The 15,903-nt window shown below is 44.8% G+C and overlaps 1 protein-coding gene across 2 annotated transcripts in view; it reads right to left on the reverse strand.

Annotated features, from left to right (window-relative positions):
- TLK2 (tousled like kinase 2) overlaps positions 1 to 15,903 on the reverse strand; it is a 1,564,653-nt gene that overhangs the window by 1,203,132 nt on the left and 345,618 nt on the right. For both annotated transcript variants that reach the window (XM_078645098.1, XM_078645097.1), the window contains exon 4: positions 12,821 to 12,890. In XM_078645098.1, the coding sequence (XP_078501224.1) occupies positions 12,821 to 12,890 (70 nt within the window). The remainder of the gene's footprint in view (positions 1 to 12,820; positions 12,891 to 15,903) is intronic.

The raw sequence follows: 15,903 nt of genomic DNA on the forward strand, positions 1-15,903 counted from the left end.
AGTTGGGGTGGAAGGATTTTCTTAGCTCCTACGACATTATCTGTCTTCAAGAAACTTGGTGTACTTAGTTATGATGGGTTTGCCTCGTATAATTTAACAGCAGAGGGTTCGGCGTCAGGAAGGGCAAAGGGAGGCCTTTTAATTCTTGTTTTAACAAGCCTGCCACTATTAGTGAAAACGATTCAGAAAAGGGGGTGGTGATGAACAGAGTGTCTGAATTAAGCAGACCACTCTTACCCAGTCCAAAGATCAGGGCTTGATCCATCACCGTTATTTAGCTCACTGCCCCATCCCAGCTCAGAACCTGGCTATATGCAGTGAGCTAAAAAACGGTGTTGGATCAAGCCCTGATCTCTTGACTGGGTGAGAGTATTCTGCTTAATTCAGAAACTCTGTCCATCACCACCCCTTGTTGTTAAATATTTTGTCCACCCTAAGCGTGGAAGGGTATACTCAGATGTGAGTCCCTTGCTCATTGCACCATCAGGATTCAAGCAAGCCGGGCCGACGAAGGCTGAAATGCCAGAAACCGGTCCCCGGAAGCTTGTTTCCTTCCCAGTGTAAGAATTGGCTTAGTAGTTTGGTTTGCCCTGTTCCCATCATGCACTGGGACAGGAACAGACTAATTTGCATATAGCCAGGTTCTGAACTGGGATGGTGCAGTGAGCTAAAAAACGGTGTTGGATCTAGCCCTGATCTCTTGACTGGGTGAGAGTATTCTGCTTAATTCAGAAACTCTGTCCATCACCACCCCTTGTTGTTAAATATTTTGTCCACCCTAAGCGTGGAAGGGTATACTCAGATGTGAGTCCCTTGCTCATTGCACCGTCAGGATTCAAGCAAGCCGGGCCGACGAAGGCTGAAATGCCAGAAACCGGTCCCCGGAAGCTTGTTTCCTTCCCAGTGTAAGAATTGGCTGAGTAGTTTGGTTTGCCCTGTTCCCATCATGCACTGGGACAGGAACAGACTAATTTGCATATAGCCAGGTTCTGAACTGGGATGGTGCAGTGAGCTAAAAAACGGTGTTGGATCTAGCCCTGATCTCTTGACTGGGTGAGAGTATTCTGCTTAATTCAGAAACTCTGTCCATCACCACCCCTTGTTGTTAAATATTTTGTCCACCCTAAGCGTGGAAGGGTATACTCAGATGTGAGTCCCTTGCTCATTGCACCATCAGGATTCAAGCAAGCCGGGCCGACGAAGGCTGAAATGCCAGAAACCGGTCCCCGGAAGCTTGTTTCCTTCCCAATGTAAGAATTGGCTTAGTAGTTTGGTTTGCCCTGTTCCCATCATGCACTGGGATAGGAACAGACTAATTTGCATATAGCCAGGTTCTGAACTGGGATGGTGCAGTGAGCTAAAAAACGGTGTTGGATCTAGCCCTGATCTCTTGACTGGGTGAGAGTATTCTGCTTAATTCAGAAACTCTGTCCATCACCACCCCTTGTTGTTAAATATTTTGTCCACCCTAAGCGTGGAAGGGTATTCTCAGATGTGAGTCCCTTGCTCATTGCACCATCAGGATTCAAGCAAGCCGGGCCGACGAAGGCTGAAATGCCAGAAACCGGTCCCCGGAAGCTTGTTTCCTTCCCAGTGTAAGAATTGGCTGAGTAGTTTGGTTTGCCCTGTTCCCATCATGCACTGGGACAGGAACAGACTAATTTGCATATAGCCAGGTTCTGAACTGGGATGGTGCAGTGAGCTAAAAAACGGTGTTGGATCTAGCCCTGATCTCTTGACTGGGTGAGAGTATTCTGCTTAATTCAGAAACTCTGTCCATCACCACCCCTTGTTGTTAAATACTATTAGTGAAAAGGCACTTGATTATTGGGGCTCATTTGCAGATTCTTTGGCTTTATCAAAAATATGCCCGTGATGTTCTATTAATTAATTATTACAATAATATTTTTGATAATTCACGGTCAAAGGTCATAAAGGATTTAGAGATTGAGAAACTTAGTACAGAAGAAAAGGTTGTCTTCGATTTTATTTGGGTTGGAGATTTTAATATTTCTTTATGTTCCTTGTCCGTATCAAGGGTTTGTGGGGTACAGAGAGATACAGGCGAAGATGATTTTCACTTTCCACACAATCCATATGGCGAGTCGCTAAATAAAATCATGGCTAATTATGACCTGGAATTGATGCAACCTGCATGGGATGAAGTGGTAAAGAGATCCCTACTTTTACCGGCAGGAACTCCAATTCAACTATTGATCATGCTCTGGTTTCTACCAATATTACCCCCCTTTGTTTCACCCCTAGGATAGAGGAATCCTTACTTAGTGACCATAATTGTATTACTTTGAAAACTTCAATATGGAAATCCAGGTCTGATAGAATTATAAGAACAGTGGGTAACACTGAACCGCACAGATCAAATGGAACTAGGATTAAATGGAAAGGGGTGAATGCGGACAAAGTGTTAAAAAAACATAGTAACTGATTGTTTCGCCGAGATAATTGATAATTTAAATATCAATAGTGCGCCTGCATCGATATTAAGGAATTTTACTAAAATTAATTCTACTATTGATACTATTTTTACATGGCATGGTAAATGAGGAACCAGTCATAATAAGGGATGGTTTAGCCAAGCTTGTACTACTCTGCTCACACAGCTTAAGCAGGCTCTAACTAACAGACCCAGGGATCCTACGCTTGTTGCCAACCTAAGAGTAGATTATAAACTGGCTCTTCAGTAGAGGAAAAAGGAGCTGCAACAAGAGCCATGGGATAAACTCACACAAGCGGCTGAGACATCGAATAGCCAACTATTCTGGGTGACAATTAATTCCCCATTTTTAAAAGATGATTTGGCGCCAGAGTTATTATCCCATGTAAGCAGCGAGGTTTGGGTCACCCATCTTTCTGATATATTCAAAGCCAGCGATGCTCCTAGTGTTAATTCGGACCCTTAGCCAATAGTTCCGCTTAACATCACCCTAGGTGAAGTGGAAGAAGGTATCAAAGTAAGCAAGGGTGGAAAGGCACAGGGTCCGGATGGGGGTACCCATTGATGTTTATCAAGCTGCCCCAGCATTATGGGGCCCCCTATTAACAATTGTTTTTAATGCTTCAGTAAGCAATGGAGTCCCAATTACATGGGGAGAAACTATTATTATACCTATTTTTAAGAAGGGGGACAAAACAGAGGCAAAAAATTATCCCCCAATTTCCCTTTTAGATTCCTCCGTTAAAATTATGAGTAGGGTACTGTTAGTTAGGTTAGAAGAGTGGGCAGAGATTAACGGGATTTTAGCCAATACCCAATATGGTTTTAGGAAAGGCAGAGGAACGAGTGAAGAGTGCGTAAATCTTGATTTAATAATTGGGAAATACACTTACGCCAAGCAAGGCTCCATATACCTTAGTTTTGCGGACTTAAGCAGTGCGTTCGATCTTGTAGATCACCCAATTTTATTGCGAACGCTACTAGAACTTGGGGCCCCAGAGGGTATAATCTATTTTTTAGCACAGCTTTATGAAAAACTTCAAACCTCTGTTCGGTATGGGGTCAATGGTGAATGTACATCTAAATTTAATGTTAGATGTGGCATCAGACAAGGCTGCGTCCTTGCTCCTCTACTTTTTACTTTATTTATTAATGAGGTAGACGCAGCATTAAAAACAGTAAAATCAGATGCCCCCCCAGCCAAGAGGGATAGATATACCAGTTCTGCTTTATGCCGACGATGATGTGCTACTGTCCAGGACCCCAATTGGTCTTCAGCGACTGATAGATAAGTTCGCCCATTTTATAACGGAAAGGAAGTTGCAGATTAACAAGCATAAAACCTATACTATGGTTTGTGATAGTGGCCGTAACAAAGGGTGTCCTTTTTTTTTTTTTACAGATGGACAGAAAGTCCAACAAGTAGACAAATTCTGCTATTTGGGGATTACCTACTCAAAAGATAGAATGTGGTCCCATGAAATAAGAAACGTCCGTGCAAAAATGGCCAAAAGCGCCTATGGAATTTTCAAATTTGCAGCTAAGTTAGGCGACAGACGCATTAGGGACATGGTGCAGATATATCAGTCCAGATGTGTCTCGATCGCACTGTATGGGGCAGGGGTATGGGGATACTATCTGGATGGAAGCTTACAAACTGAGGAAAATAATTTCCTCAAAAAACTTTTATGCTTACCAACCTCCGCCCCAACAGAACTAATCCATAGAGAAATTGGGATTAGTTATCTGTCTGATCTGATAGCTCTAGGGCCTTTAATGATTTGGCGATCCATTTGGAAAAAGGAGGTGACTGTTTTTAATAGATTAATAATTAAAGATTGCCTTAAACTGGATAACCACCTCATGATACCCTGGCTAAAGTACATTGTATGTAGTTTTAAAGAAATCTATGATTTAAATATACTGGAGGACCCCCATGCTGTTGTAGAAATGCCCAAAACAGTACTGAAAAATACGTTTTTGTCATATAGAGCAAAAAGGCGGTCTACTGAGAGAGGGCAACTTAAGTCTTGTATGTTCTATTATAGATATGTCGACTATGAAGGTTTCCAGATATATCTGTGCCAGGTGACAAGAAATTCACACAGTTATGTGCTTACCAGATTAAGGTTTGGGCTGGCGCATCACCTAGTAGCTTTCTCACGTCTTAAAAAGCACCCGGTAGGACAATGCTCTTATGACGGTCAAACTAAACAATCCACACTGCACTTTCTCATTTGTAAGTTTTATATGAATTTTCGCACTGCTTATTTGAAACCCATGTTTTTAAAATACGGTATTATTAACGTAGACGCAGCAATGAGGCTGCTTTTTATGATGCAGGAACCTGATCTGTTTTTTTACTGCTACCTTTTTACTTAAATCCATTAATGTTAGAAAAAGTATGATATTTTAAACCATGGTTTTTATTTGTAGATATTCTCTGTACTAAGCTTATCAAATTGTAAAATTATGGTTTTTTTGGGTTTTTTTTTAAACTATGTGCTTTTATGGTTGATTTTTACATGAACCGAATAAAGCTTTGTGAAATGAAATGAAAAATGATATAATAAACAAAAGTAATGTTGCTCCACACAACTAGTCAGTCCTAATGTGATCAAAATGTACAGGGAAAAATAAAGCAACACATCTAAAAGTAGGAGGTTCAAGTTTGCCAGTAAAATATTGCAAACCTTTTCCCTTTTCATTTGTTTATTTAACAAAACAAAATGTAAATTGCCCAATGTCCCTCCACCGGAAGAACAGAAGGCATCAATCCCGTCCTCAAGACAACAACTCACATGTAAATCAAGTTTAACCCCTTCGCTGCGGCGGCTATTCCGCCGCAGCACTAAGGGGGCGGGGGGAGGGGCCGTACGGCACGCCCATGCTGGTGACGGAACCGCTCCGTCACCAGCCTCGGTTGAGCTGTGCTGATGACGGAGTGGTTCCGTCATGGCCCCGCCCGCTCAATAGAACGCGCCGAGCAGGCGCCAAATCAGCGCCGCGCAGGCACGTCGGGCAGGCCATGACGGAATTGCTCCGTCATCAGCACAGCGCTACCGCGGCTGATGACGGAGCGGTTCCGTCATCAGCACGGAAAGAGTTAACACTGTAGGCAGTTCACAGTCAGGTGAGAGAATCAAATTAGGGCAGAACAAAACAAACAATATTACAATAATTAACAGCACAAATAGTCATAAAACACTATGAAACGCTCCATCTTATAAGCATCAAGAGGCATCTGCAGCCTGAAAGGGGTAGCTGGTGTCACTTTGTTTAACTTCTCTTACCTACTACAAAGCCAAATACAAGGCACCGGAAAGTAATTCCTTGATCTAGCAAGAGTCTCAGCAGAAGACACAGAGCACTGTGTGTGTGTTGTTAGGACACAAAAGCTTGTCAGAATGCTTAGTGATTTCCAGTAGCTTGATACCATCCTAAGTACAGCGACTTTAGTAGATCGAATCAGAACCCAGGTGATTAGATACCGTAAGGGCATTACTGCTTAATATTCACCTATAGTGATCATTATGACCAGTACAAATATTGACAATCAGATGCACAAGGCTTGTGGCCACCTAACCACAAGACATCAAATGGGTCCTTTACTTTTGGGGAAATGGGAAAAAGAACAAGAAACCAGTACCACCTACAGAAATGATGAGTCACCAGTGACATTTTATGTTTGTCAGAGTAGATGGTTATACATAATTAGGTAAAACATATCAAACTGAATGCTTGGGAGCGAGAAGGGGCTGGTTGACAAACAACCCACCGCACTTAACATAGTTGCTGGGAGCCATGGAATGTAAGTGCTCTTACTTTGCAGCTGGAATGTGACACCCATGCTGAATGTTAAGGCCTTGCTAAGAAATATTAAGGCTTCTAATGCAAGTCCAGCTTTCCTGCATTAATATTATAATGTGAGACTCACTGTGGTGGACTCAAAGTGCAGAAAATATTGATATTAAAGTCTCATCATACAGACATGCAAGGGTGTTCCACATGCTGATCTACTAGATCAAATCTAGTTATAATTCCTCCACTATCCAACAGACACCTGAATCCAAGAGTTATGCTTTGTTACCACATGTGCTTTTTCCCATTAAGAGACAGGATCTTTTACCTAATGCCATGCTCGTGCCTAGTGGGGGACCCGATTTTTTTTTTTAATACCACCAATGCACAATGGAGTAAAAGGAATTGTAAGAGCCACTGTAGGGCTTTACGTGCTCTGAAACTTTTTTTTTTTGTTAGACTCCCACTCATTCCCAATTTTCAAAAGCTACCCTGCAATTCTATTTTGGATGTTAACAGCATTTGTGTTCATCTTGTGGGATAAGGCTGCTGGTTGACAACCCACGTGCATAGAAACCAAGAAATTACATTTCTTTCCTTTATCTTTCTGAATAACACAAGGACATGGCAGAAGATATGTACTTGCATCATGGATAGGCAGGGAAAAGTAGCAGAGATATTTCTTAATCTATCACATGCAGGGAGAAAGTTATTTCAGTCTGGGGGGCTGTACCTAGCACCGACAGTAGGCACAGATACTCGCAGCTTCGCGCTCGGCAGTGTGTACATAAACTTTCTGAAAGCAGGATATGGTGGGAAGGCCCCTGTTTCAACCCAAGAAAAAGAGTTAAATAAATTATAAACAGCCAGGAGGCACCAAGTCGTGTGACTTCAACCAGTCCTGGCTATTTGCCAAGAGCAAGTTGCATTCTTGAATATGGTTTTATTCTGAATTTTATCAACTGCAAACTCCAAGGATGTAGAGTTCTTTTGACTAAACAAATGAGCAGTGTGAAGCGCTAACACAGAACTTGAGGCTAGTCGGCAGCTAGGAAGCAAATCTAAACAAAGCCAAGTATTGGCTGCACAGGCGTGAAAGCGACGCGGCCGTGAAAGTGAAAACGGTGTATGCGTGTAAGAGCTGCAGTATGAAGAGGCGGGGGGGACGGAGGCCAGCAGAGTGACGCGATCTGTGGTGAAAGCTGGCAGCTGAGCGCGTGCACGCGCGCATGAACGTAAGCGCTAGGCCGTGTGGCTGAACTTTGAAAAAGCCCTAACTAAATGTCTCACCAGATCAGTACATGCGCTGGGTCAGGCGAGACCTAAAAAGGTAGAGCTATTGGCATTGCTCATGATTTTTTTTTAATCATAAATAAATGGCATTGTCATTTACAATGCCAATAGTTTAATCGTTAAATAAATGGCAATAGCTTAATCGCTCGCAAATGCATGACCTATTGCATTTACACCCACACAGAGCCACACCCACACAGAGCCACCCACACACACATAAAGAGCCACCCACACAGAGTCATTCACATAGAGCCACCTACACAGAGCCACCCTCACACAGACAGAGCCACCCACACATAGAGCCACCTACAAAAAAAGCTATCCACACAGAGCCACACACAGACAGAGCCACACACAGACAGAGCCACACACAGACAGAGCCACACACAGACAGAGCCACACACAGACAGAGCCACACACAGACAGAGCCACACACAGACAGAGCCACACACAGACAGAGCCACACACAGACAGAGCCACACACAGACAGAGCCACACACAGACAGAGCCACACACAGACAGAGCCACACACTGACAGAGCCACACACAGACAGAGCCACACACAGACAGAGCCACACACTGACAGAGCCACACACTGACAGAGCCACACACTGACAGAGCCACACACTGACAGAGCCACACACTGACAGAGCCACACACTGACAGAGCCACACACTGACAGAGCCACACACTGACAGAGCCACACACTGACAGAGCCACACACTGACAGAGCCACACACTGACAGAGCCACACACTGACAGAGCCACACACTGACAGAGCCACACACTGACAGAGCCACACACTGACAGAGCCACACACTGACAGAGCCACACACTGACAGAGCCACACACTGACAGAGCCACACACTGACAGAGCCACACACAGACAGAGCCGCACACAGACAGAGCCGCACACAGACAGAGCCGCACACAGACAGAGCCGCACACAGACAGAGCCACACACAGACAGAGCCACACACAGACAGAGCCACACACAGACAGAGCCACACACAGACAGAGCCACACACAGACAGAGCCACACAGACAGAGCCACACACAGACAGAGCCACACACTGACAGAGCCACACACTGACAGAGCCACACACTGACAGAGCCACACACTGACAGAGCCACACACTGACAGAGCCACACACTGACAGAGCCACACACTGACAGAGCCACACACTGACAGAGCCACACACTGACAGAGCCACACACTGACAGAGCCACACACTGACAGAGCCACACACTGACAGAGCCACACACTGACAGAGCCACACACTGACAGAGCCACACACAGACAGAGCCGCACACAGACAGAGCCGCACACAGACAGAGCCGCACACAGACAGAGCCGCACACAGATAGAGCCACACACAGACAGAGCCACACACAGACAGAGCCACACACAGACAGAGCCACACACAGACAGAGCCACACACAGACAGAGCCACACAGACAGAGCCACACACAGACAGAGCCACACACAGACAGAGCCACACACAGACAGAGCCACACACAGACAGAGCCACTTATGATCCAAGCTTCTGCTAACTAAAGGCATAATGCCATCACTGATAGATGTATGTAATGACCATATGGCTAGACCCTCCTCATTAAGCCTCGAGTCTCACCCATCAAGTATGAAATCAAGGCAGTGTTCCTGAGTAAAAGTATAGCCCATCTCCCCCTTGGAAATACATACACATGGTAGCCGCTCAGGCAAGAGACATTATACCCGACAATTCTTCAAAGACTAGAAAATCCAGGCATCAAGCAAAACAAAGCAACAAGTTCCCTAAGTAGGCTTACCGGTATAAGAGTGTCAGCAGGTCTGAAAGAGCCAAGACGTCACGGCAGGAAGGATGGGGGACGAATAGCTTCACCGGGCCAGTTTAAATACTCCCGGCTGATGACACAGCCAGGGGGCAGGGGAGCAAGCACAGGCAGGGGAGCAAGCACAGCCAGGGGGCAGGGGAGCATCCAATTGTGCACCCATGTGAAAGTTGCTTTATCAGTTCCAAAAAAAACTGCAACATTTATGACCTGCTATTAAAGGCTGTGTGGAGAAGGGTATCTCCACTTGCTCGTCTGCAAGCTCAGCTCAGGCAACACTCGTGCTCTCCAGTGCGCTTTGTTATTCCAGTGCACGTCCGAGACAGTCAAACGTGAACCTGCACATTTTACACTTCTCCCAGCACGCGGCTGAACCTCCAGTGGTCACACCTCTATTAACTATCCACAATACAGCGCACAGACTTGTCTCTGATGGCACTCGCCAGTTCCCTCACTTTAGTAACACCACAAAGGCATGGAATGTGCTAGCTCAAGTGCTCAGCAAAGCGCCGCAGTGATTGCTTCTGTGCGCTACAGATGTTCTGGCAATGATTGGAAGTCCAACAGGCGATTCAATTGTGATTAATGGCATGTCTCTCTCCCACCAGCAGCTTTAGACCTATCCTGTTTCTTTTTGTCAAGCGACCCACTTCAGCCTGCTGTGTCATGTCAGGCACAGAAGCTCACTGTTAATGCAAACTGCGACATCTGACCCCCAACGTGATGGGGGCATCATTTAGTCTTTAAACTGCAACCTCTGCCATCTGACACAGCCAGGAGTCAAGTTACCTTTTCCCAGCAGACACCGAGATTACATGTTCCCTCCATCTGCAGAAGTTCACATCAGGATAGAAGTGCTCAGTATTTAAAAATCATTGTCAGACAACATATCTTGTTGAATGTTATTTACACGAGTGTGTAATTATGATGTGCTGCACACGGGGGAGGTAGCTTGTTTTGTTTCAAGAACATGATATACACATTGTATTTGTGTGTGTATATATATATATATATAAATATATACATACATACACACATACATATACACATTTCCCCCACACAAATTTAAAATCCCTCACGCCCTGTCAAATATTCATGTCCCTTCAAAAATGGCATTTTCCTGCCTTGCAGCTAGTGGGTGTGGCACCTTCACCATACCCAGCTCCAGTCACTGCTCACCTATCTATTCTACTTCTCACAGAAAAGGACGCAATGGGCATTATATACACGCACAAAAACACATTACAAAAGCGTGGCTGTGGACCCCGGGGCGGCCACTGGTTAGCAGAGGAAATCCCAGCCATGTCAGAAAGAACAGGGTTACAGGATTCCTGCCACTCTCTCCCCGCCTGCAGAGGGGGGCCTCCAGTTCTGGCAGTCACATGGTTACCCTGAGCAGTTCAACTTTCATTAATCTGTTATTTGAACCCTTTCACGTCCTGCCCCGAGAACCCCCTCCCCCTCACCGATGCAGGCAAGAAGAAAGACGGAAAAAACCACTAACAAAAGAAAGCAAGGCTTCCTGACCATGTACAAAGACAGCGCCCCCCAAAAGTATCAATTTCGGCATTTTCTTCCATTATCGATAAACACAGGCACAGAATTCCACAATACACAACCCCTGTCAATACACAAACAAGCAAAAGAAATTCTGGTCCGCGTGCAGCGTTCCATGCAGCACAGCTCACCGCCACTCCGCCTTTGTCCCGCAAGCAACTTTTATGCGGTCACTTTTAAAAGCATCCTCTCTTGTTTAAGGCAATTTACTTGGCCTTGGGGGTTTTACAGCCCCCTGGTGACCCTCTCTTTAAGGTCCCTACCCTAATCCAGAAAAACAAAATCGAGTGGGTTGGGGGCACAAACTGTTCTCCTCTCCACAAACAGACAGAAAGAATTGTCGACAAAAAATACATGCAGAGGTAAACAAAGAAAGCCAGTGCACGCTAAATTAGGGAAACCGAACAAAGTCAAAAACGGCCTGTCCTGCGTAAGGGAGAAGTGATGCTTGGCTTGTGAATTTCATCCCTGCCAAGCTCTTGCCTCCTGATGGCATGTCACACAAAGGATGTTTAGTGGCAGCGTTTGTGTGGTGCCTTTTTCATGATTTGGGTCAATCGCCAGTTGGTGTGCGTTGGGAATTACTGCTGTCGGCCCCTTCCTTCAATTCTTCAATTCTACAAGCCAGAAAAAAAGTGATGCTTTCACAACTGAAGGAAGCAAGCGCACACATGCTCACAACTAGCACTCGTCTGCAGTGCAAGTAACTTACAGTGCGGGGGGGGGGGGGGGAGATGAGCCGCGCATGAAGCAGATCGGGGATCCGTCCATGAAGTACCGGCCGGGAGACTTGACGGGTGAGAAGATGGCGGTCAGGAAGTAGCCGTGGAGGGATTTGTCGGGCGACGAGGATCCAAAGCCTTCCTCCCAGCACATTTTCACGGATCTCCAAAGCAGCATCTATGCCAGAGACGGACGGGACAAGGGAGCAGCAAAATGCAAAATGGCGGCCGCAAAGCTCCGCAAACTTCGGATTCGGGGGCGTGTTTTGGCGTTCTGAGTGACGGATGACGTCACAGGTGGAAAGAACGCCAAAAACACCCCCCCGAATCCGAAAGAGACAGGGCTTGAGTGATGCCCCTCTCCTCCAACGGCTGGCCTCCGTTTAGGAAGCAAGCGAATGGAGGAGAGAGGCGGGTTCAAGTCCAGTCTAAAAAACATTAAATCTCCGACCAAAGACTGCGCGAGCGCAGCCTTTAGGTCCTCGACCTAACAAGTAGGGTGGGGGGCAGAAGGGAAGTGCACGGAACAGAACAGGCGCATTCCAAACACCTCTGATGATTAGCAGGAAACAAATGCTGTGTGTGTTGGCTGGGAAGCGAAAAGTATGCCTGCAACAGCAGGTGGGAGAAAGTCATTCCATAAAATGATGCTCACAGACTGTAAATGAAACAAGCTGGGTTAAAACACAAATAAAAGGGCTAGTCTTCAAGGGAGGTTACAAAAGCAGAAAAAGCGGTACTAAGGAGGGAATACTAAGCCTATTCACGAATCAAAAGCAACCATTTAGAATGGACAGTAACAGGAGGCAATTGAAAAAGTCCATACCTAAATACAGCATGTCCCAAAGAGACAGCGCAGACGATGCCAAGGTGAGACCTAACACGGCAGTGTACAGAATATATGGCTTCTAGTGAAACAACCACATGCAAATTCAAAATACCTGTATTGTGTTTAAAGAGCGTTCAAACTGCTATTGATAGGTAATGACCGTTTTGCATTGCTGGTTTGAATGGAATAAATTAACTTGTTCTTTATGCCTATTTTCAAGAAGATTTGGTTTGCTACGTTTAAACTAGTGCAGCAATTAGTTTAAATTCAAAGTCTGCAATGAACCAGCTATGTTGGGAACTGTACAAATATGAAGCAGCTGGGTACCTTGACTAGTCTCGTATGGGTCTGCTTTTCTTTTTCTATTCCTCTGCTCATTCTGTTTCTTCTCAGGCGTCTGTTAAAAGTAACACAAATGTTGACAAATGTTTATACCAAATCAATTCAAAGAATATGCAGTATTATAAACAGATCCTTGCTGTCTTTAATAACTGTCTGGTTTGTTCAGATGTCTGGAAATACATCTCCTAAAGTTATCCTTTTAAATTGTCACAAAAACTGTTTGAAGCAGACATGTGGAGCAATTCTTAGGAAACCGATGTCTTTTGCTAGACGTTTACCTGCAACATTTATTCTTTACAGTCTACATTCTGTATGGACATTCAGTACATAATTTTCTCATGCCATGTATCAATGTACTGAAGTTGATTGATGAAATGCCTACTAAAATAATAGTCCAATGAGCCACACAAAGTCTATAAAGTCTAAAGAAATGGAGACCAAGGAAGACAGAAAATGCAACCTGCAAAGCAAAATTACTTACTTACCTGAAACAATATTTTCCTGGGGACTAATCTAGATTCAGGGGCTGTGGATCACTTTAGTTTTGTTGTTTGGTCCGGGGAAAAAATATTGTCAGAAAATAAACTTTGTCTGGGGTGATAACTATAGGTGATAACTATAGGTAGAGTCAGAGACTCGGGATGTCGACGATAAAGCCCAAAATGTATCACCACATTTCCATTTTCTTTAGCCTTATTGTCCTGCCTGCACTGCCTCCAACCTCATCCAAGCCGCAATTGATGTAAGTGCAAAATTTCTGGTTAAGTCGAGGTTTAATTTACTTTTATTTTCAATCCTCCTCTATTTCCACGGAAGATGGGAGGGTTGCCTACAAACCTAGGTAAGACCCAAGTTGTACATTTGATTACTGCAAGCAAGCTGCTACATTCTCATGCAGCATGAACCTATTCTACATTTACATGCCATGCAACAAATGTATAGCGGTATTTTCTTGGTGGTCGGTGCAACGTGACATCCGATACAAACAAATATGGTGAAACTGTTTGAACCAATACGGTCTGCTGTGTGACTGAGTATCTACAGTAATATATTTTGCAATATATACTATATATGATCATCCTGAAGTCGAATATATGTCATTATATAATATGTTATGGGATTCCCTCTTTCTAGTTGAATGTGCTTTTGGCATGGACACTAAACTCTCACCAGCCTAATTTACTGAGACTTTTATTTTTTCTTTAACATTACTGCCTATACAATGTATACGACATGTTTGATGGATTCTAAATTCAGCTGGCAATTACAATTTCATGCAACCTGTCCCAAATTCCTGAGGGGCATGGGCAGCAAAAAATATTTTATTTATTTTATTCTGTCTTACCCAGGGTTTTTCAACAGGTAGCCCAGAAGCTACTAGCTTTTCACCAGGACCCTGGAGGTGCAGTCCAGCATAATATACAAATCAGAGGGTCACGCCAAGCTGAGGTAGTCCTACTCACCTGTGGACCTCTAGAATGGCATTCTTCAAGCTTCAGCAGAACCAATGGTGGAAAAGAGAAGATGGCAACCTCGCACAGGAATTTTCATGGCGAAGTCTGATGTCATGAGAGGAACGGACAAGGTACCGAATGGCAACAGACGCCGACGGCCAACAACAAAAATGAGAGAAGAGACGAACAGAGGACTAAGAAGAGAGTTATGGACCCAACCACTCGATGGTGGAATAACGCACAACAAGCGATTCCAAAAAAGAGTCACACTGAAAAAGCAAAGTCACTTGCCTTCGGCAAGGATATTTGTGGTGGATAAGGAAAACGCTACTTACCAGTATGCATCTGTTCTTGTCATGTAGGGCTGCTGACATTCACATCTTGTGCATAGATCGCCGCCTAGTGTTGGGTCCGGATGATTGCACATTGTTGTCCTGTAAGAGTCTTCGAAGTATCACGAGATAGGTGGCTCCTCCCCGGACTACAGTGCGCATGGGCATCCTCTCCATCCTCAGATAGTTTTTCGCCATTGTGGCCGGGATGGAGTATGATACAGTAAGTGATGTCCATGCTAGAGATTAATTCTGAGTGCTACAGCTGCGAAAGGCACCGGGGAGGAGGGAGGGCGATGAGAATGTCAACAGCCCTACATGTCATGAACAGATGCATACTGGTAAGTAGCATATTCCGTTCGAGGCATGTGGGCTGCTGAATTCACATCTTGTGCATAGAATGTATAGCAGTCTCCTCCTAGCGGCGGTTGCCCGTGCCAGCTGCAGCAGTCTGAAAAAGAGTTTTGAGTACAGCCTGCCCTACAGCTGCTTGCTGTTTGGAGTGTACATCTACGCAGTAGTGTTTGGTAAAGGTATGTATGGTAGTCCATGTGGCTGCCTTACATATGTCTTCTAGAGGAATGTTTCCTAGGAAAGCCATGGATGCCCCTAACTTGCGTGTTGAATGCGCTCTTGGGGGAACTGTTAATGTGCGTTTAGCTTTTTGATAACAGATTTGTGTGCACTTAACAATCCATCTGGCTATACCTGATTTGGAAATGGGGTTGCCTTTGTGCTGTGGTGAAAAGGCAACAAATAGTTGCTTAGTCTTCCTGAAAAGTTTTGTTATGTCTATATAGTACAGGAGAGCTCTTTTAACGTCTAGGGTATGTAGAGCTCTTTCTGCCACGGAATCTGGATTAGGGAAGAATACTGGCAGTTCTACAGCTTGATTGATGTGAAACTGGGACACCACCTTTGGCATAAATTTAGGGTTAGTTCGCAGCACTACCCTATTTGCGTGAATTTGTATGAATGGCTCCTGAATAGTTAGGGCTTGCAGCTCACTAACTCTTCTGAGTGATGTAATGGCCACTAGAAAAGCCACTTTCCACGTTAGGAATTGTATCTCACAGGAGTGTAGAGGTTCAAAAGGTGGTCCCATTAGTCTGGTTAGAACCACGTTGAGGTTCCAGACAGGTGAAGGTGGGTGTCTTGGAGGAATGATTCGTTTGAGTCCCTCTAGGAAAGCTTTAATAGCAGGCACCCTGAAGAGTGAAAGGTGCTGCCTGTTCTGAAGATAAGCTGCCACCGCAGCTAAATGTATACGTATGGAACTGTA

Source organism: Lissotriton helveticus, chromosome 5_1 (genome assembly GCF_964261635.1).
Source record: "Lissotriton helveticus chromosome 5_1, aLisHel1.1, whole genome shotgun sequence".
Taxonomy (NCBI): domain Eukaryota; kingdom Metazoa; phylum Chordata; class Amphibia; order Caudata; family Salamandridae; genus Lissotriton; species Lissotriton helveticus.